The 22,100-nt window shown below is 37.7% G+C and overlaps 1 protein-coding gene across 3 annotated transcripts in view; it reads left to right on the top strand.

The window, feature by feature from the left end:
• Nucleotides 1–6,623: 6,623 nt before the first annotated feature.
• GRM5 (glutamate metabotropic receptor 5) overlaps nucleotides 6,624–22,100 on the top strand; it is a 265,943-nt gene continuing 250,466 nt past the window's right edge. For all 3 annotated transcript variants that reach the window (XM_026843342.1, XM_026843333.1, XM_026843324.1), the window contains exon 1: nucleotides 6,624–7,502. In XM_026843342.1, the coding sequence (XP_026699143.1) occupies nucleotides 6,824–7,502 (679 nt within the window). In that variant the 5' untranslated portion in view covers nucleotides 6,624–6,823. The remainder of the gene's footprint in view (nucleotides 7,503–22,100) is intronic.

Here is a 22,100-nt window from a genome sequence, read left to right as displayed (position 1 = left end):
CTTCCCGCTCCTGTTTCCTGCTGCCCTCTCCCGCTGCCCGCTGCCCTCTCACGCTGCCCGCTCCCACTGCCAGCTCCTGCTGCCCGCTGCCCGTTTCTGCTGCCCGCTCCCGCTGCCGCTTCCCTCTGCCCGCAGGCACGGCTGCTCCGAACCCCGGAACCCCTCACCCCGGCAGCCCCACTTCCATTCGATCTCCTCCCCGGGAAGAGATTTCTAGTGGCGATGGGAACGACTGAGTGTAGGGGGAGGCCGGACGTTTCTTTCTTCTAGTCTTGAGGAAAAGTGGGGGGACCAACTCAAAAGTGGAGTGATGAAGGTCCACCTTGAAAACACACTGCTCTAAACAATCCTGAAAGGGAAAGATGTATAGTGGAGTTAACCACCAGGCTCTTTTCATTCTCTAGGACTTTTTTTTATTACTGTATTCCTAAATGTTTCTACCACATACTAATATTTTGCGCATTCTCAAATACTTTAACTACATGCTAATATTTATGCTACATGATCAGGGATACCAGGGTTAATCATTATTTCAAATGATCAGATAGTATTTTGGGGGTCTATAGATAGGTTCTTTGTAATTAATTTACCAAAATGTGCACGGCTTTTTTGGTATAGGGGTAGTACTGGAATACGACTGTAACGCCACTCTTGTTGTGACTTGCTAGAAGATGGTTTTTGGAATTGCTAATGATTTTTCTTGGTCACCTCCTCCAGACCATACAGTTCTGTCAATTAATAAAATGTCTAGGATTACAGCTGAAATCATACCAGAGCTATTAGTTCCTGCATATGGTATAACAGGTTTTTGGTAACAGCAGCAATAAATAGTATATTCGGTGGAACTGCAGAGATAGTTGCAAGTTTTGCTAGGAAGTTAAGCACCTACATATTAAAACCAAAATTGTTTCATCAACCAGAAAGCCTGTCTATGTGGGCATAATATGTGGAAGAACTTCCTGGGATTGCTAAGGATCTTGCTGATAATTATACCATTCTATGTTTATTATCTATGAAGGCATGAGATCAGCACATTAGTCTGTTATTTTCAGTGGCTGTTCTGGCCAAAAGGATAAAATTCTTCTGTGCTGCTGCTTAGTTTCTCCTATTTCTAAGTGGAATTACAGAAAACTCTTTCACAGTCTCTTCTGTTGTATAAGGCTGATTCCTTTGTCAAAGGGCTTGATCCAACGCTCGCTGGAATTCACAGAGCCGATAATGCAATGATTAATGGTTGTATGATTTTTTTTTTTTTTTTTAATAGAAAATTTAAAGGGCAGTAGAAATCTCAAACCAGAACAGTGTGTTCATGTTCATGTTTTCCACTGAAGACCATTTGAGTGCATCAGATTTTGTATGACCAAAGTGAATTACCGCTGAGGAGTGGGTGTGTGGGATCTCCTGCAAACTGAGCCTTTCTGTCGCATTGGGAGATAGATTGCCAGAATAACTTGAACCCAATATTTAGCATTTGCAATGCAACTGGCCAGCAGATCTGAGCAAAGACATTCTGAAGGTACAGTTTTTCCCCACATTGTTCCCCACTGAGATAAACCAAGAGGTCTGTCTCCCTATGTAATTGTTTTTCTAAGGCAGTTCCATCTTTTGCTATGCAAAGATATTCACTGTGAGATAAGTGACCGGACTGACAGAAGTTGCTGGTTGCTAAGGGTTTGTCTTCTCTGATGATGAAACCTGGGTTAGTTCCTTGGGATATACTGATTTGATTCATATCTATATCAACCTATATTATCTTATATCTGATGACACTGAATTAATTGCAGTATATACTGTAAATGAATGCCTGGAAAGCATTTAATCAGCAGGTACATAGTCGTAAGCTATGCAAACATAGCATGTAAGCAAAATTTGTCACTACAGATCAATGGATTTTGGGGCCCTAAGTTTTTGTGACTGCTCTGTTCCAGAAAATCCTTTAAAGAGAGACATTAAATTTTAGATAAGTCTTTACAGATATTTGACCAATAGCATTCTTCATGTGCTTAAGACTGAGCATATTCCTAAGTGGTTTCCTGGACTGGACTGTAAATTCTCACTCCACCACAACACCAGTCTGTGGTTCAGTAATGTGGCATTTTAATTTTATTACTTAAATCTGCCTGAAGGTTTAGAGACTACTAATAAACAAGCTGTAAACTCACAGAACTGTAACAAAGAAGGAACCCGAATGAACGTGTTGCTCTTTCTCTCTTTTTATTTTTTCCCCCTGTGATACAAAAGAGTCTAAATCAAAACCTTCCCTTTGCTGAGTTTGTGTTTTACTTATTAGAAGCCACACAGTCAGGAGAATTCAGATTGCAAAAAAGACAGGTCCTTCACTCTAGGGTCACTAGTGGGCGCTGCTATAATAATGTAAGTCACAAGGGGAGAGGGTTTAATTCTTAAGGTTTAAACACAGTTACACCTGCAGTTAGAAGATCTTCGTGTTCCATATATAAACGCTCAGCCACGTACATAGTGGAAAATCAAGCCGTTGTGAACTGTTGTTCATAGTTTGATATTTGATCAAGGTTCAATTAGTGTAATTAGATATTAGGGCTTTTCTTGTTTATTTTGGTCTGTACAGAATGTAAGTATGGATGGATTTACATTTGAGGTTGAAATAAATAATTTAAAAAATTGAATTTTATTTCATGGAATATTACAGATGTTAATTTTCTACTTGGTTAAACCTCAACATGAAGTGGCTGGAACTCTGCCCTAAAGGAACAGCTGAGAATTTCTCCTGACAGAGACTGGCATAAAGTTTTTACTGCCAGGGAGAGCAGAGGTTATAGGAACATGCCAAGTGCTTCATCAGATCTGTGTCTCTGTCATCTGGGTAGCCCTTAATTTTTTTTGTCTGGGGCAGGACTGAGCAAAGGACAGATAGGCAGAATTATCTTTCTGCCTTACTACTTCTGCAGTTGCTCCAAGTGGGAAGCTAGTGTACCAGAAGACAGACCAAAGTGTCTGTCATCTACTGTTAAAGTGTGTGACTTCAGGATTAATTTGTAGTTAGATCCATAGCTGAAATAAGCTAAGAACCTTGATATACCAGTAATTAAGTGCCTGATTCCATTTTGCCTATGTTGCAGGAAATTAAGAATAACTCCCTTGATGCTGAAGAAATTGAACAGTGTGAAAAGCAAATTTGACCCTAAGTGCTGTGCATGTTGGCTTGCTTGTCCATCAATGAAAACAAGTAAATGCAGATAAATTATTAATTGAGAAACAATTCTCATTACTTTATGCACTCGTTCACGAGTTCACTGTCTTTGATGCTGCTGATACCTCTGTTCTCAGTTTGAAGACTATAGCATGTCAAACTCCCTTTAGGGTTATCCCTAACAATTTAAACAGGAGTTATACTTAAGCTTATGAAATTTTGCATAATTTTATTACTCATCCTGCTTGTAATAACAAGCTTCCTGCAGTAGGAAAGGATAGCAATCAAAATATGGAGTGACTTGTATGTGATTCTCCTGGGACAGAATAGCAGCAAAATTGTATATTTGAACAGTTCCCTTGGCCATATTCTCTTCAGAAAGATGTTCTTCAGGAAATGTAGTCAGTGTCTGTAGTCTATCAGCTCTTTTCTCAACCATTTTGGCCTAAACGGGACATGTTACCTGATTACTCTCATGGCATCTTCACATGGCACAACCAGCTGTATCCAGTGAAGGATGGCAGGCACTAAGCACCAATTGAAATACAGAAAATTCTGTTTGAACATAAAAATTAATCCCTTTTACTGTGACTGTGGTCAAACACTGGAACAGCAAAGGTTGTGGAGTCTTCATTCTCAGAGATATTAAAAACCTAACTAGACATGAAGCTGAGAAACATGCTTTAGTTGAACTTGCCTTAAGCAGGGTGGATGGACCAGACAACTCCCGGAGGTGCTTTCCCACCTCAGCCATTCAGTGATTTTCAGGTTTATAAGAGGTTTATGGATCTTTGTGTACAAATAAAAAAATCAATTGAAGTTTAGCATACTCACCCATGTCAGTATAAATTCCAGGTTGTTTCACTACATCATGATAGCCCACAGAAAGCACTGACTTCAGTTGCTTTGGATCTGAGTCCTAAACCTAATGCTATAAAACATAAGCAGTGTTCTTGGTGTAATTAGTAACAGCTTTCTAATTCCCAAGACTTTCACTTTAGTACAGTGGAGTATGTGAAGAATGTTCATTAATTCTCGAGCAACTGCAGTCTGCATCTGGGCCGTTGTTTTCCCTTGGATGCCATGGAGTGGATGGATTTGAATACTTTCAGAACTTGCTTTTGGGCCATAAGAACAACCTAGCCATGAGATCTGCTATAGTTGTGGAACCAGAAATATAAAGGAGACCTTTATCCTAAGGATAAAGGAGCTTTATTTCATTCTTTACCCTGTAATTTTATACTGATAGATACAACTGTAGACAGAGAAGAACAAACAGCTGTTCTTTGGAGTGAAGAAGATAAAAACGGCCTTGTTGGTCTCTCTCATATCCTGTATGGAAATTGTTTAATCCATAGGCGTAATACCAAGAGCAGTATTACTAAACTTGCCCAGAAACCTGGTTGATATGTGTTGTAAAATTACAATGTTGGATGGGGATTGGATTTTTTTTTGTGTGTGTCACAAGCTCACCCAATCCTCTGAACTTTGTCTATTTGTATATACGCAGCTGCACAGGCAGCTAGGTTATAAAAAGGCATTTAATTGTATATCCAGTTACAGTCTGAGGCAGAGCTGGCATTTGTCTAGATATATTTGTGCTCTGCGCATGTAGCTTTAATTTGAGAAGCTCAGAAAAATAAGCATCCATGGTTTTAAATTAAGAGAGTACTATTTCTGTTCAAATGTTAATGACCTAGTTAAAAATTAAAGTTTTTTAAAAAATTGATAATGCATTAAATTAGTTGGAGGTGTAGGAATTTAAAAGCTGAGATATTGTACAAACATATCCCCTGTCATTCATCCTTCAGACTATAATTTGGTAGGTACTATCTTCAGAGTCATGAAACAAACAATTCAAAGACACAAGCAGTAGTGATATTCTGTAATTAGAGACTAATTAACCTGAATTGAACAGCTGTTATTCCTTAGTGGCAAAGGGTTACAGTATTGATAAACCAACTCTTCACAGACTAAAAAAAACCTTCTTAAAATGCTCTACAGTTGTCTGAACCTTACTTCATTAGCAATACTTTCTGTTACTAAAAATTAGTATTACATGAATCTATTGATATTGCAATTAATATTACAAAACCATTTCTATCAACGATTTCTCTTTTCAAGGATTTGGATTTCATTTGGGAATACTCACTGAAACTATGTCATGATTTCTTCTGTGCAAATAGTTTATAATTTACAGATGTCTAGGTAAAATAATAATTAAGCAAGGCTAGCATCAAGAAGAAAAGTGGTTTTAGGTTGGCCTGTTTCATCTTCAGAAGTGGGAAGATTTTTGCTGTGGCACTGCACTGAATGACCTAGCTGTGAGGGGTAAATTCAAGATTAAAATACTGATAGGTTTTCAACCTGGAAGAAACAGATGTAGATTGGTATAGCAAGCGTTTATTTTACTTTGCAGCACCAGAGTACTGTTAAGAGTTGTTGTTAATGGATTATAAAAGATTGGTGTCTGAAATGTATAGAGATTATTTTTTTAACATGAAAATATGTCAATAAAACTGAGATCAGGCTCTGTCCGAGAGTTTTGCACTTGTTTTGTCAATAATGAAACTGTGCATGTGGTTCACTAAGTAGCTCAGCATCTTCCTAGATTTAAGAGTGTCCTTTAACTTTCTGTATTATCAATGGATTCACTGGCAGATGTAGAGAAATAGGTACAACTTAAGTACAGAACATTTTCAAGTTCCCTTAACCACAACCAAATTCTTTACTCCTTTTTTTTTTTTTTTTTTTTTTTTTTTTTTTTTTTTTTTAATCCTTCAACACTAAAGCTGAGTGCAGATTGCATTGCAGACTATTGGCAAACATATCAGATCAAATATTTTAGGCACTAATGCATCTGTATAGTCTCTGTGTTGACTTCTTTCTACCAGCGAAGTCTGTATAGTTGTCTACAGTACCAGGATTTGATGAATTGCTTATTAGTGATTTTTGATTTAAGGATATAAAATGATGAAAAGAATTTCACTGTTCTGCTGTTTTAAAATTGTTGTTCCTCTGCTGAAAAATTCACTGCTGAAAACAAATACAACCCAAGGTACATCAGTGTAACATATGCATAGAAAGTGTCTGAAAGTAAAGGGAGTTGTTTTTGAAGACACACATTAGAAAAGACAACATCTTTCTTCTATGTAATTAAATACTTGTCCATCTTTTGTGGTTTTGAAAACATTTAAAAAAAGAATTTTTAAACAAGAGTGTCAAAATGAAAGACACTGATTTATACCAGGAGAGGTACAAGCCTAAGATTGTGAAACACTGAAGTAAAATAAAGTTTCCCAGCTCAAAAACGATGGAAGTGAGTGTATATAGAAGAAAATGGATTATAGTCACTGACAGCAGTAGGAATAGATGCAACTTTAGAACAGATTACAAAGCTGATTTTATGACTAATTTTAAAGTTCTTTCTCTTATTTATTCATTTTTGAAGGTTATGAGGATTATGATCCCATGTGCAGCTCTGCATAGCTGTCCACTCGGAGGTGATGGTGACTCCTTAGAGAACACATGCAAACTCCTGGTTAACCATCAGCATAGCGCTCCTTTTATCCAAAGGATTTGATAACTGCTTTTCACCAGCTCTCCAACTTTATTACATCATGTTGTCTCTACCAGCCTAAACCATTCCCTAAAATGGTCCTTTTGCTGTTCCTTGCAATCCTGTTATTGAAGGAAGATGTCTGTGGGAACTTTGGGCTTTTGGTTTCAGCACAGGCCAATGAAAGGAGGGTGGTTGCACACATGCCTGGTGATATTATCATTGGAGCTCTATTCTCTGTCCATCACCAACCAACTGTTGACAAGGTTCATGAGAGGAAATGTGGAGAGGTAAGAGAGCAGTATGGCATTCAGAGAGTGGAGGCAATGCTACATACCCTTGACAGAATTAATTTGGACCCCACACTGTTGCCAAATATAACACTAGGATGTGAAATAAGGGACTCCTGCTGGCATTCTGCTGTGGCTCTGGAGCAGAGCATTGAGTTTATAAGGGACTCTCTAATTTCATCAGAAGAAGAAGAAGGGATGGTGCGATGTGTGGATGGATCATCATCGTCTTTCCGCTCCAAGAAACCCATCGTTGGTGTTATTGGACCTGGCTCTAGCTCAGTTGCTATCCAGGTCCAGAACTTGTTGCAGCTTTTCAATATACCTCAGATTGCTTATTCTGCCACAAGCATGGACCTAAGTGACAAAACTCTGTTCAAGTATTTTATGAGAGTTGTGCCATCTGATGCACAGCAAGCACGGGCTATGGTGGACATTGTCAAGCGCTATAACTGGACCTATGTTTCTGCTGTACATACCGAAGGTAAGAAGTTTTTTGTTTTTTTTTTTTTCTGTATAAGAATGCCTTCGAAGTACTTTGTTGAGGTCTAATAGAGAGATAATAGTTCGATGTTGTTGGGCTTTTGCCAGTCAGTTGTCAACAGTATAGACTTTTACTTAAAAATAACTTCACATCCTCTACAAGGCTGAAGTAGCATCATGTTGATAATGGCTGAAAACGAAGTTTGAAATACAGAACTGTGTGTGCTCTAGGGCAACTTGTCGTTAGAAGTGCTTAGTCTGGAGTCTCCTAAGTAACCTTAATTTAATTTAGTCAGCATTAATTTCTTTTTCTTTATCTACCAGTGTATTTATGTAGAATAACCATTTTGACTATATTAGTATAATGGGTAAGGAGATAAGGGAAAGCGTCTGGTGTTCCTCATGCCAAAGGGAACTAAACCATCATTTGAAACTGTAGCTGAGTCAGAATGTGTTCCTGCTTAATATCTGAGGCACAGAGAGGCATGACTACTAGAAAACACGTAATTCTGGCTAATATATGAATACAAGTTGTCCCTTCTTGACATCCGAACCGTTTCTACCCTTTTTATAGTAGTCCATGGAGTATTTCACCCACTTCTTGCTTTGTGTCTGTCCATTGGTTTCAAGAGTGAAGAAGAGAAGTCTCTTCTAATCTTCTTCACACATTTTTGCTCCATCAGGTGTCCAAAGAATCTATGTGTTAAATTGATTTCCTCATTTTATTAATTTGAGTTATAGCTTAAACTTTTTACCCAGTGTTCAGATGAATATATAATTAAAAGAAAATGTTATGGAAAAGCTTACCTGATTTCATTATTCCTTGTATTGACAGAGTTCAAGATGGGTTCATCTTGCTGCAAATAACTAAAATTTCATACTGCCTTAAGAGCAGGTTTCACCAGCCTTTGTCTAACGACACCACCATTTAATGAGTTTTCTGGAATTAGGTTCTGTGGTGAATGATAGGATCTTACCGGGTCGCCTCTGTTCAAACAGACAAATGCCAAATGGAAGGCTCAGAATATGATCTGGGAATGAAAAATATTATTAAGAGATTGAGTAGTGGTGGTGACATTGCTGAACAGCAGCAGATGCTGCTGGCTTTATTACAACCAATAGAACACAGATTGTCCTTCCCACACACTGAGTATGCTTCTCTAGCAGACTTTATACTATTCAAAGCTCTTTTTGGGGAGATGCTGGTCCAATGCTAGTATGTAGACATCTTTTTCCTCCTACAGATATGTAGACAGTTTGTTCTGCAGTATTTAAAAAAAAAAAAGTTAGAACTTGCATTCAGATTGTTACAATCATATTTCCATCATGATAATAAAAGCTGGTAAATAACTGCAGGCTCTTTTGTATGAGGACTCATGAATATATTAGCAGTGTAATATAACAGTGTATAAATCACTCTATGTCACATCATGGAATGAAGGTATTCTGTGCCAGCTGATGCCTTTGGCATTGCTTGGTGTGCAGCCTTCGCTTCACAAATATGTATGAATAGCACCATAGTCAAAAATAATGCCACTGATACATCACAATTAGCATAAGATTTTATATCCTGTCTACTTTTGATGACTTGTCTAATTTTTGCTATGAACAACTTTTACACCTCTGCTTATTGAGCGGAGATGCTTATATATTCAGTGTGGGAATTGTCAAGCTTATATCAAGGTCTGATTCTGCACAGAGTGAGAATACTTACTTTCACCACTTCCCATGGACACTCTTGTTTGGAGCAGATGGTAACATATGGCATGTAAATCTTACGGCAGAGGAACTTTGCACTGTGCATTGGAAGGAAGGGAATAGGGACACAAGGGTTGAAGTTGGAGGTAGCTGCTATGGGCAAGACAAGAGTTGTAAATGATAGAGAAGCTGAGTGTGAAGAAGGATAAATGATGAATGATATATCTAGTACAACATGTGCCTACTTCTGCCCATATTAAAGTGGGCAAGATAGGTGGTACATTGTTAATACCTGAGGCATCATATCATTCATAACATATTTACAGCAATATAACTCTGGACTACAGTGAATGAACATTACGATCCTATCATTTATTTGCATAGTCTGGGCATGATGATGAATATGTTCTCCAGTTAAATAACATCACATAAAAGTTTTACAACGATAAAACATATGGTATTTATAATGAAGTAGAAGATACTAACTGGTCAAGATATTTCTCTGAAACATGACAATGTTTGATGTTCTGAGTACTTTCCAAAAATCATGGCAGATGCTACCCCTTCCAGTCACAGAAAGATTTTTAAAACACTATAAAAAATCCTATAGATGAATGCTAAAGAAAAGGAATTGAGTAAATAAGTAAAAGAGATATTATTTATTTTAATTATTTTTATTTTTAAATTATTTTTCATTTTTTTATAGTATATGTTTACTTGTGAACATTATGAATATGACCCTCTACTCAGTGTCCTACATTCATAGGTATTATTTAAAAATTTAAAAATAATAAGTTGTTGAATCCAACTCCCTGCAATTTTTATCAAGCTAGGATCTTGCCCACCCATTAAGACTGGTCCTTCTTTCAGCACCTCTGTAATTCTGCATTCATTATCTTTAGCTAACCTTCACACATTAGCCAAACTCTTCTGAAATATGATCTCTGGCTTCTGGGAAGAATTTACAAGGAGAGGGAGGATCCCCTCTTTCAAAACTGGATGGGAAGAAAAGAAGAGGCAAAAAAGCTTTGTTGTTTCATTGCTTTTGGTAGTTTCATCAGCAGATGAAACACTCAGCTTCTCTTTTTGGTCTAGTGTTAAAAAAGCCTGACATTAAGTCAGTAGAGCCTTGTTTGAGTTGTTCCTTCTGCACTTACTAATATTCTGTGTCTGAAGAAGATTAATATTTTTGGAGGTTGACCTGAAGTTGTTTTGTTAAATTCTTATTCAAGACTTCCAGATTTAAAATACACAAAAATCTTGACAGGTTCTCGTAAGCTTTGCTCTTTTGACATTTAGCATCATGATATAATCGAGGTGATGCCTTCAGGTGTAACCACTAAGAGGAAATCATTTCCTAACAATGAGGAGGTAGCAAGCACTTTTGTCAGTAGAGCTCTTGTAATTTTACAGAGGAAGTTTCTGCAACCCAATTAATAGGAATCTCCACTTACTGTGCTGTATTTTACATGTGCCAGTCAGAAATATTGGCAATTCTTAGCTAGTCTTAGGTTGCAACTCCCCTTGCTCAGCTCTGTCAGGAATGATATTTGCCACTGTCTTCATTAACTTTCTCCACTCCTCAGATCTTTCCTTACATTTAATGGTTTGTGGGGCTCTACTCTGAAACAATCTGGATTTAAAATAAATCTTTTTCACCCACCATCAGGGAACTTTTTTAAAAAAACGAATTTGTTCTGGAATCCAGGTCATACTGTGGCCCCACAAAGAGACATGTTAACACTGCATGGTGGGGAGGTAGGAGTTAGCAGGCAAAGATGGAAAATGTGATGAGAAACTCCTTGTTCTGCAGACCTCACACTTAAAGCCTGCAGCAAGTGCCTCTAACTTTATGGATTGCTACAAGAGGCATGAAGGACGTGCTGGAGATCATTTTATTTGAAGTTTGCATATTCATCTAATTCTTTCAGCTGTTCTTATGGATGGCTTTTTTCCACCACTGTGATAGGAGCATAGCTTAAACAAACTGTCCTCAAATTTAAATCAACTTTCACTTCTCAAACCAACTCTATAGAGAGACAGCAGTCAAGAATTCAGTCTATGCTTCTTTCTGAGGCAAAGTAGCTCAGTAGAAAGAAGCCCCCTGGTTTAGTCCCACAATTTCTCAGAGCACATTAAGGATCTTTTTTAGCTCGTGTAACAATTGTCCACAGCCAGAAAAAAGTAATGCTTGTAGATGGGTGTAGAGGGGAAAGTTTGTGCCTGTATTTGGATTTTGGGTGCTGATGATTGGCATGCAAATGGGCCATGTAGCTCAAGCACCCCTGGCATTTTGTCTGTATTTTCTTGCGTAACCACTTGGCACCACAACTAATTGGAAATGGTTGAGGAAACCAGGGAGAAGCTGGCTATCTGCCACAAGAGACAAAGAACTCTCTGTTTACCTCATTTCCCGTATGAAAGCATTCCTTGATTTTTTTTGAAAGATCAGAGAAAAATATATACAATTTTCTCTTCTCCCATAATTTCAGTTTGAAGCCCTCATTGAAATCCCATTTGAAGTCAATACTCCCCCGTTGACTAGACTGACATTTGGATCAGGCCTTCTTAGAAACAAGGTCAATCCTTGAGTGTCTCTGTTTAAAATTTGCCTGGAGCCAAATGAATTAATAATTTGAAAGGCAATTTTCATTGCCATTGGAAACCATTTATTGTGCCACTCTGAATGGAGTGAAGAGGTGATGTACGCTGGAAAAACAGAACTGCATAGGGGTACAATTGAAATACAATAGTCCAAATTTATTGAGGGTGGCAAGGGATAAATTTTTCTCCATTATGTAAAAGGTGTGATTTACTTCTGAACACAGGCTTAAGAAAAGAAACACTTAGTTAATATTTTCTTTAGACAGCTTTGCAGGTAAAAATTGGATCTAACCCATTCTCAAAGTCCTCTCTGTTTAATATCACTTTCCTCCATTTAAATTTATCATAAGTGCATATGAAGGGGTGGTTCACATTAATTTTCTTAGCACTCAAGCAAGCATAACAAAAGCAGAACTTTTTTTCCTGCAGATAAGGGTTATTTCACACATTTACTTTCATATTTGTTCAAATGTGCCTGGTTACAAGCCTATTTTTTGCCTACATCCTTTGCTACAAAGTAAAGAGCAAAATGAAAATTAGTCATAGTCTGTGAGAACAGGATGAAGAAATGAACGAAAAAACTGCAACAGGTTGACCTTAAACCTGCTGCTTGGAACAAATTGTACTTATATGACATTCTGGAGATTGTCTTTCAGACTCTAGATTTCTCCTTTAGATACAAAAACTGTATCATGATCAAAAATATTATTTGCACAAAATAGTATAATTGGAAATTAGATTAATTTTATTTTAAACATAGGTGCTTTTTTCACGCTTTATATGCAGAAAAAAACACATAGAAGAATTAAAAGAAAGGTCATTGATCATCTATAAAAATATTTTTAATTTAAAACAGAATTATTTTTCTAAAAATCTACTTCTGAAAACTGAAGAATGTCCTTCCTAAAGACTGGATAATGTTTTGTTTCCACAAAGTTTTATTTTTGCTCTTATGTAAAAGAATTACTTCTGCTTTGTGTGTGTGTGTGGTTTGGGTTTTTTTTTAAGTACTTGTATATTTTATTTTTTGAGACTTTTAAACTGTTTCAAACATAAATGTTGAGATTGAGATGATCACAATTTGATATACTCTCAATCACACTGAACATGTAGCAAAAATAAAAAAATCTATTTTATGAAAGAAAATACGGGAAATGGAAAGCCCAGTTTCAGTCCTATCCTGTTGAGGTGTTTGCTTATTTTTATTGAATGTTGACTTCTATAACAGAGGCAGCTCTTTATTTTTCCATTTTTTTTCTGCCAATTTCAAATATTTACCCTAGCATCACAATTGTGAAAAGTGAGCAAATACTATCAATCAGCTGGAAATATTGAGATAGAAAATGGAAGTAACATCAAGTTAATATTTACTTTGTTCTGCAGTGACAGTAACTGGACAGCACTTTAACACTGCTGGTAGACTGATCTGGCCAGACATACCCATGGTGAAGTATCCTGAGTGGCAGAAAAATACAAAATTATGGGTATACTCTGGAGTTTAATGGGGATGAAGATTGTTTGGGGAAATACCATGAGACAACAAAGGGAAGATGAGCAAGGCGGTGTACTGTTTTAAAGTTTTTTTAAAAGTCACTTTGAAAAGACTGATATAGGGTGGACATAGCTAAAACCAGGACGATTGGATCTTCAAAATACTACTTTGCTTCAATTCTTTTGGTGAAGTGTTTGAATGTCACTGTTTCCTTCACTTAGGCTCTATAGCTACTCAGTGAAAGTTGCAGTGTCATAAAACTTTCCTTCATTGAGAAGAGACAGTGGGGGTCCAGCATCCTTCAGCTTCATCTTAAATTTGTCTTTTTCCTTAGTCCTGGAAATGTCACAGTTCTTGTCCCCATTCCCCAGGGTGCAAATCTCCAGTCAGGGAGGGGTCTGTCAAGTTGATGAGATATGGAAATCTTTCAGGAAACAAGGTTTCACTGCACCGTGCTTGCTGGGTCAGATCAGTTTTATGAAAGATGGTCCTTCTAATATATACTATCAGATAGCCATGGGTCGTGACAGTAGTTCACTTTCCTGGATATCTTGATGATATTGTCTTTGGGATGAAAGAATGCATGCTATAGACTTGACTGGAAAACAGATGTTCCATAGAATTAAAAAAAAAAAAAAAAAAAAAAAAAAAAACTTTTTACTCCAACTCAGAAATGACAGCCAAAATACCAGCATTTTTTAGTGAATGAAAGCTCTGATAAAATTTATGTCGGTCAAAATAAAACTGTTTGTCTTGTGGTTATATTAAAAGAGTTGATAAAAGGTAACTTTATAAGACAAATGGAAACTTCATTCAAAAAGGTGTCAACTTTTAAAATCTTTGCACAATTATTAATTGCAGTTGGAATAAATGATCTTCAAGGTCCTTTCCAACCTAGATGATTCTGTGATTCTATAATGTTCTTTGACAGTTTTGATAAAAGGTGTTTCACTCAGGGAAGAGCTGAAAGGTTACCCTCCCCTACCGTTTTATTTGGCACGTCTTCTATAACAGCAATCCTGTATACAAATTGACCATTTTTGGATAGATTGTCATCTCATTAATCCAATAATTAAGCAGAGGCTGATGAACCAGGTCCCATTATTCATTATTTCTAATTCTTTTTGGTATTTCTGTATCTGCAGTATTACTTTTCTTTCTTATTCTTGAAACCACAGATTTTTCTTTTTCCACACATGCTACCTAGTGACAGAAAATTTAAATAATGAATTTGTGAAGTCATTTTTCCTACATAAACAAGGAAGAGGAAGATGCCCTGTACTTGTCAGTATCTTTATGCGTCAAAAACTTATTGTAGGGAGCTTAATAGTGCAGAAGTTAAACTAATGTTGCTTCAAAATTGGAAAGTTCCTGTATAGTTAAGAATCAGAATAGATATTTACATAGTTGCATATTTTCTGTACTTACAAGAGCTAGCTTGTAATTTCTCTGAAAGGCAAAAGGCCTGTGCTGGATCTTTTAAACTTTTCAGTCTTTCCTAAAGCAGTTCTGACTAGCAGATTCTTAAATCATGCAGGAGACAGTGATCTTGGAGGTGAGTCAAAAATTACAGACTTTGCTTTAATTTAATTTGGAGGCCACTGGATAGAAGATAACATTGGATCAGTCTCACTAAAATCTGATTGCAGGCTCTGATGATGTGGAGGCATACCATGCTGTAATGCAGAGGATTATACAAAAATATATTGTATGCATATACATTAAAGAAGTGATTGGGAAGGTTATTAACAAAACAGTTACCATCTACTTTGGCAATGGAATTTTGAGACAATCCCGTTCATAAATTACAGCCTTGTTTTTAAACTAACATAATTTAACTCATCACTCTAAATATGCTGACTGGAAAAAAACCCAAGATTTCCACTAATTGAGGGATTTGATTTTTTTGCTTGTTTGTTTTATGGAAGTGTCTGGTAACATTTATGGCTGACCAGATACATGATCCAGGTGTTATACGTGGAAACCTCCACATAAAATCAATTACATTTTCAAAGGGCAGACAAACAATCCATAGGGAAGGTCTATTGCTCAAAGTGCAATATGTACCGGACAAGCTGGCAAGATAATAACTGGGGTGACTGGTAAACCAGCACACTGAATGAATCCCATGGCCAAAATTCCTAACTGTTGAGAACAGTGGGAAGATGAAGAAAATTATCTGTTCTTCAGTCTATTGTGATCTAGACAAATGCTTATTTGTCCTTAACTAAGTTTTGATTTGATTTTTTTTAACCTTTTCTTCCAAAATAGATGTTTTTCTAACTTCCTAGATGATGTTGCAGGCATTAGGAGGAAGATGAGTAGATGTACTGCCAAAACAAAGGTGCAAAATTGTAGTGAGAGGTCTGGGATCAGGATCTAGGATCTAGGAAGTTACCTTACCTCTGTGCAAATTTTTTTTCGTGAGCAGGATATTACAGCAGATGAACCAGTTGTCCAACATTGTTACTTTGGAATGCATAAAGATTTAGGCAACTATATATGAACTACAGCTGATCTAGCATGGCAGAGTCACATAATATGTTCACGTTGAAATTACAGAAGTCTATTCTTCATATCTTAATTTTGCTATGTAAGATAAGTAATAAAATGGTGACTAGTCACTGGTAGTTATTGCTAGGGCTAAAACATGTTTTATATGAAGATACACACAGAGTGTCATTACTTAAGGCTTTCCTGTAAAGACAGAGTTGATTTCCAGATGCTAAGTTATTCTTATAAATCTTGTATAAACATTTACATTTTTGTCAAATCCAATTTTTAAGAGCACATACCCTATTTGCTCCATTTTAGGGGAACTGGTACTCGATTTACTTCTTCAGTTTGCAGTTAGGCAGGAAATTGTTTTCCGTGGCTATCAACCAATGTAGAATGAGCCCTGGCTAAAATAAAGGCCATCAAAGTAGCATACTGGTTTTAAGGCTCTTTCACCTGCAGAATCCAGACTTAGTCCAGATGTCTTCTCAAGTTCAGGTTTTAAAGTCCAGGTTCTCATTTTAAAAATCCGGTTATATACTGTTCAGCAATTCTACATTTATTTCGTCTTAATGCCTTGAGCATCACAGTTGTTCAATTTACAGATTTGGCATTTAGTGAAAAACAGAACAGTTTTTCATTTGCAAGCAGAGCCTCAAAGGAGAAAGATAAGTTGAAAATCTTCCTCTATTTTATCTTCATTAGTTTCAACAATCTTCACACCCAAATTAATTCTCAGTTACATTGGAACAGGGTTCTTGGACAAAAGATCTGTTGCACTTGAAGAACTCAACATCATGTTACATCCACCTTCTGTCCACCAGGTTGCCTCAGAGATTGTCTTTGCAAGCAAGACAAGTGAGCAGTCAGGAAGCGTGCTGACATGTTCCTGAGGGCATTCCCTGACTTGCAGAACGTTTTGTAGATGGCTGTGATCTCAGAGGTGTGCTGAAGAGGCAGCAGAGATGCATCCTGACAGCAAGTGAGCAGAACTATATTTAGGCATGGAAAAGGACCAAAAGCCAGAAGTTTGGAAATGGATCCTATGACTTTTGTTGATGGAAAATGAGCAGTGAGGTTCAGCTCCTTTCCCATTTCCGTGCTGACTGCAGCTCAGAGGAGAAATTTATCATTTTCCAAAGAAATCCGGGGAGGAAAATTAGTAAAGACTTGCAGGTCCTGCCCATTTGGTTTTATGAATAGAACAGAACTTAAGGTTGCATTTGATAGGTAAGGTTTTTTCCTTTTTCTTTCTTATTTACTGCACAAAAATACAGGATTCAAATCCTTTTCACAACAACAGAAGCTTTCAAAAAGATTAGGATATGTGCCCAAAGTGAGAATATGAGAGAGTGTATATTTTCTTTTCAGTATAAGCTTCTCATGTCTTCAGTCATGGTTATATATAAAGGACTTCTTTGGGTTTTTTCCTTCCAACAGCGCTGTGGGATGAGAAGTTACCTTGCTCATTTTTATGCATATGCAAAAAGACAGGCAATTTGTCTGACCTATTTCTTTCCCTAAAGGGGAAGGTAAGCTCAAATTTAAGGGGTCTAAAAAAACGTTGAGACTGGATCAGATAGTCTCTCTCTCTCTGACTTGCGTCTCTCCCTTGAAAGCCCACTGTACAGGGTATTTAGATACTCAGCTTCTTTTCTGGCATCTCCATGCCTATTGGAAAGAAAGGGATGTGTAGCTGGTCTATGTCTTACTGGATATGGGGCTGACGGTTTTGTTCACTCAAACAGAATTTCTACAGAGAAATATTTATTCCACCACACACCCCACCCCCCCAAATCCAGAGGCGTAAGCGTCAGCATGCTTAAATAGCTTAAAATGCAGCATCTGGTACAGCATGCATTCAGGGATCTCAACCCTATGGATTTTGTATAGAAGCCAGATTTATGCAACGACTGGGACAGTCTAGGAATGTAGTTCCTTCTGGTAAGCTATCTAAGATTCAAGCAAGTAATGTAAGCTTTATTGTTATAGCAACATCCTGTTTGGTATAGAGTTTTATTGAAAAATTGAAGGTTACTTGACCTGTAGACTTACCAGTTTCTCTTTTCCTCCACGATTCCCTATTTGTGTGTTTCTTCAACCATGTGACCTTTCTCCCACTCCCTCTCTGGCCTCTTGCCTGTTAACTAGAACGGTCTGAATGATCCAGGCTAACATAGTCCTTGTCTTTCCCTGCTCCGAAGCTGATTTTATTGCAGCTCTTTGCATTATTCATGTGTATTAAACCAACAGTCTATGCAGACAGATTGTGCTATGTGAGCTGTTCAAGACTGTCCAGGCAGGACTAGAAGGTGCCTTTAGGTACCACCCTATGAGAGGAGTGACATGTAAATGGTGCTGACCCAGAAGCAAGGTGTTAAGAAGCCTCTCAGTCATGTATGACTGCTTATGTCCATGTCAGGCCAATGATGAAGCCTCTCCATCCACATGAGATGGCATGTGATCCACACTAAGCCACACTATGAGAGGGAAGACTATTGCATCCTTAACTCTGTGCTGTGGATCTGCCATTGCTGTTTGCTTAGCTTATGTCTGTGGGCTGGAAACATAGTACTACCTCTTCGTCTAGCCCCATCAACTGCTCTGGTCAGGAGTGGGGCTCAAATTAAATCAGTGGAAATAGGAATTGAGAATATTGGGTGTGGAGAGCAGGACAGTGCAGTGGCTATTGGAATAGGGAGTTTGGGATGGTTTATGTGGAAGCCAGAGACCCAGTTCTGTGCTCTCCTGGACTACCCACATGGACCTGATGAAACTGTAGAGCACATGTGAGTGCCTCATGATAGACTGGTTCAGATACACCAAGTTTGCATGAGGCTGTACCATTACAGTATTGTGCTTCAGCTGATCAGTCTGTTGGGAAGTACAGCATGGGAAATGACACTGTGGAGCTGAGGATCTCAGCGAGTGGCTCAGCATAACCAGCTAGATCAGAGCTACACTGGGGGTGCCTGCAGCTCCTTCTGTAACCTGCTGTGGACATGCTTCCAGCCATCTGCAAGAGGGCCTGCTTAATGATTTTATAATGGTTTGACATTTTGTAGGCTGAGAATTGGCACACATGGGTATCTTTGAGGCATTTGCTCCAAACACCCATGATTCAAATGTGTAATTGAAGTGTTGTGAGGATCAATACTTTGGAGAGTAAGGGACACTTGGACACTGCTAGTCATGTAGGGCAGAGAAGCTTATGGACATGTAGTTTGTGTACATGTTCAGTTACCAACAACACACAGATTTGCACCCTTAGAGAAGATACTGTGAAACATTATTGAGAAAAAGTACCTTGATTGACATACCTCCCCTGGGAAGGCAGAAAGACAGAGGACATTGGAAGCCTAGAAAACTGAAAGTTTGGAGTCTGGTTCCTATTTCTCTTTTACACACAAGCTTTTAACTGATTTTGTTTTTTCTACTCTTGAACAGTTGGTAGAGTGGGTGTTACATCCAACACCTCCATGTGACAAATCTCAGCCTACAAAATACTGACACGTTACATTTCATTAACCATATGGGATCTAATTATGCTGCCAGCTAAAATACAGGTGTAAGTCCCCAAGGATCCATTTGTTATACGCGCATGGGCCCTATAGAATCTTACAGTATATTTGCCTACACAAATCAGGGAGTTCATTTGACATTTGCAACATGCATGTCTTCACTGAGATGTGTACAGCCTAAGCTATAATACATAACTGGAAAAAAAAAAATAAGTTATTACTTACAAGATGGAAGGTTTTGGGAGAGAAGGGGCTTGTGTCAGTATGTGTGTACTGCTACTAATGAAAAAAGATGGCAAGGTCTTCCCAGAAAGTAGCATTTCAACGTTTTGCAGTTATGTCCATATAGAAAACTGCCCAAAGGTAGCCAGAGTCCTTAAAACAATGGAGCATTGCCATCTGCTGTCTACAGACATCTGGAACAAAGCAACCCAGATCTGGCAGTGCTCTCCCTGCCCTGTCTCGCTTGGATGTCAGTTCAAAGACAGGAGTGCTACGTAATGCCACTTGCAGCAATTTCATCACAGATTATTTATCAAGTAGGCTGTGGAAGGGCAGGAGTGAACTCTGGGCAGATTGGATATGAATGTCAAAAGGTGTCTTAGCAAGAAGGGAGGAAGCAGAATATCAAAGGTCTAGGTGAAGGAGAAAGAGTACAGCATTAAAAGAAACAAAGTGCACAAATAGCAACAATACTTAAGATGAACTGTTTCACGGATACAGTTTCTAGACATAATATACCCTCAATCTTATTCAGAATGTGCCGTTGACAGGTCCTGAAATGCTTCATAAATTAAATATAATTTTACTATAATGGAGCCAAGAACTGAAGGCTGGCATGCTGTGCTGGAGATCAGCTGTGGCACCTGTCTTGTTCCCCAGACCTCTGGTCTCCCTTGTACTAGGCTGTCTTTCATGGTTGAAGGTCAAAACCTGGGATGATGGTCATAGCACAGGACATGCTACTCTGACCCCTTCCCTTGTTGTCTGTGTAAATTCAGTGGTGAGCACAAGGCTTTAAGTTGTTCTTCAGAGCAGAAATGAGGATGCAGCGAGGTGCTCTCAAGGGACTAAATATTTCTGCAGATATAGCTAAATTTCAGGCAAAAGCAAACTATGGAATACAGCAATAACTCAAAACTGTGTCTGCAGTTATAAGCAGTTGATTTGTCCTAAATATGTCAAGCAGAAATGACTGAATTTTGTTCTATAAAATGGCTCTTCAAATCAATCATGTTAATAACTTCTCATAAGATGATGGTTTTTCTCTGGCTAGATAAATATGTCATTTTGATATGATCATGGTAGAGGTGCTACTAGTTTCATTACATAAGCAAGAAATGAGTAATTACTTCACAATCTTGTAGAGGAGTTTCTAAAAATATCAAAACTAGAACTATGGCAACATTTGAGAGGGTTTTGTGTGTGTTTCCTCTCTGTATTATTGTGAAAAAAATATTTTTATACCATTTTCCTTCATTTTGCTCTGCAGAATATAGGTAAACATATTATAGGAAAAGGTGAAGGATTGTTTGTTGTTGGTTTGTTTTTTTTAATGAAAAATGCCTTTCAAAATGGAAAGATGGGTGTTTGTGCATTGTCATTTTCTGTTGGTGGAATTTGCATCTCACCACCTTACAACCTACACACAGCACCTCTGGACTACCATGGACTAGAGTTCATATGCACAATGGCTGCTTCTGCTGTCCTCTAAAAATACGGATGGTGGCATTTGCAGTGAAACTATTTTGTTAATCTGTACGGGTGTGTGAGAAGATGCTCTGACTTCAAAGATCAGCATTTTTCCTGGCATGCAAAATTAACTGAATAAATAATAAGACTGATTACTTTGGGTTTAAATATAATCTATAAAATATTTGGGGCAACATCCCAAGTAATTATGTATCTCAGGGAATTGGTCAGATTGTGACTATGGTCTATTTATGGGCTTTGTTTGAAATGTTTTAATCAATGTAATATTGTATTATTCTAAAGTCCATAGTGAGGGTTTAATTCAGTATAATATTTACAATTGAAAAGTCTCAAAAAGTTATCAAGTGACACTTTCTGATAGCAAGAATTTTGTAGTAAGAAAGGATATTTACTGCCGTTTTCCCAATCAGACATTGCTTTAAGATTATGAACAGTTTACACGTAAATAATAAGTGTTTATCAATTACTTACAAACTACATATTAGTTAGGTGCCTAACGTTTCTTATAGAAGGTCAGTAGAACCAAAACACCCAGTCCTGCGGTTGAGCCATCTCCTGAGTTATTTAGGAATTCTGTATCAGGCAGAGATACCGGCCCTATCTGTATAAACCAGTTGTGGAAAAATCAACCCTTGGGTGCTCAGACTGGTTCTTGGTTTGAGCTACATAGCCTTGACTCAATGCTGTGCTTGTATGGCATCCTGTCACATACTTCTGCGCAGTGCCATTAATGTACACATGCGTTGACAGTTTGTTCAACAGGAACATGAGGATTTCTCTCACAAGCCAAGAACTATTATTTTTTTCTACCACTCTGTATTTCTTTGTGTATCACTGTGATTCCGTTGTCTATTTTTTTGCCCTGAAAACTTTTCTTCTCCTCTCTTTTTATGTATTTGAATAGCATCTAGCATCAAGGTACCCTCTCATTAGTCGGTGCCTATATATGTCATTATAAGTCATATATGAAAATAATTTCCATTCCCAAATAGTAGCACACTCAGTCTTGACCTACTTTATTGTGAATGCCTGAGTTCTTTTCTTTCATCAACTGTTTTATTTCTTTAGTCCAGAG

Source organism: Athene cunicularia, assembly GCF_003259725.1.
Source record: "Athene cunicularia isolate RWA chromosome 1 unlocalized genomic scaffold, athCun1 chr1_part1, whole genome shotgun sequence".
Lineage (NCBI taxonomy): Eukaryota > Metazoa > Chordata > Aves > Strigiformes > Strigidae > Athene > Athene cunicularia.
Note: the sequence above shows the minus strand (reverse complement) of the source record. Positions and strands in the feature narration are given on the sequence as shown.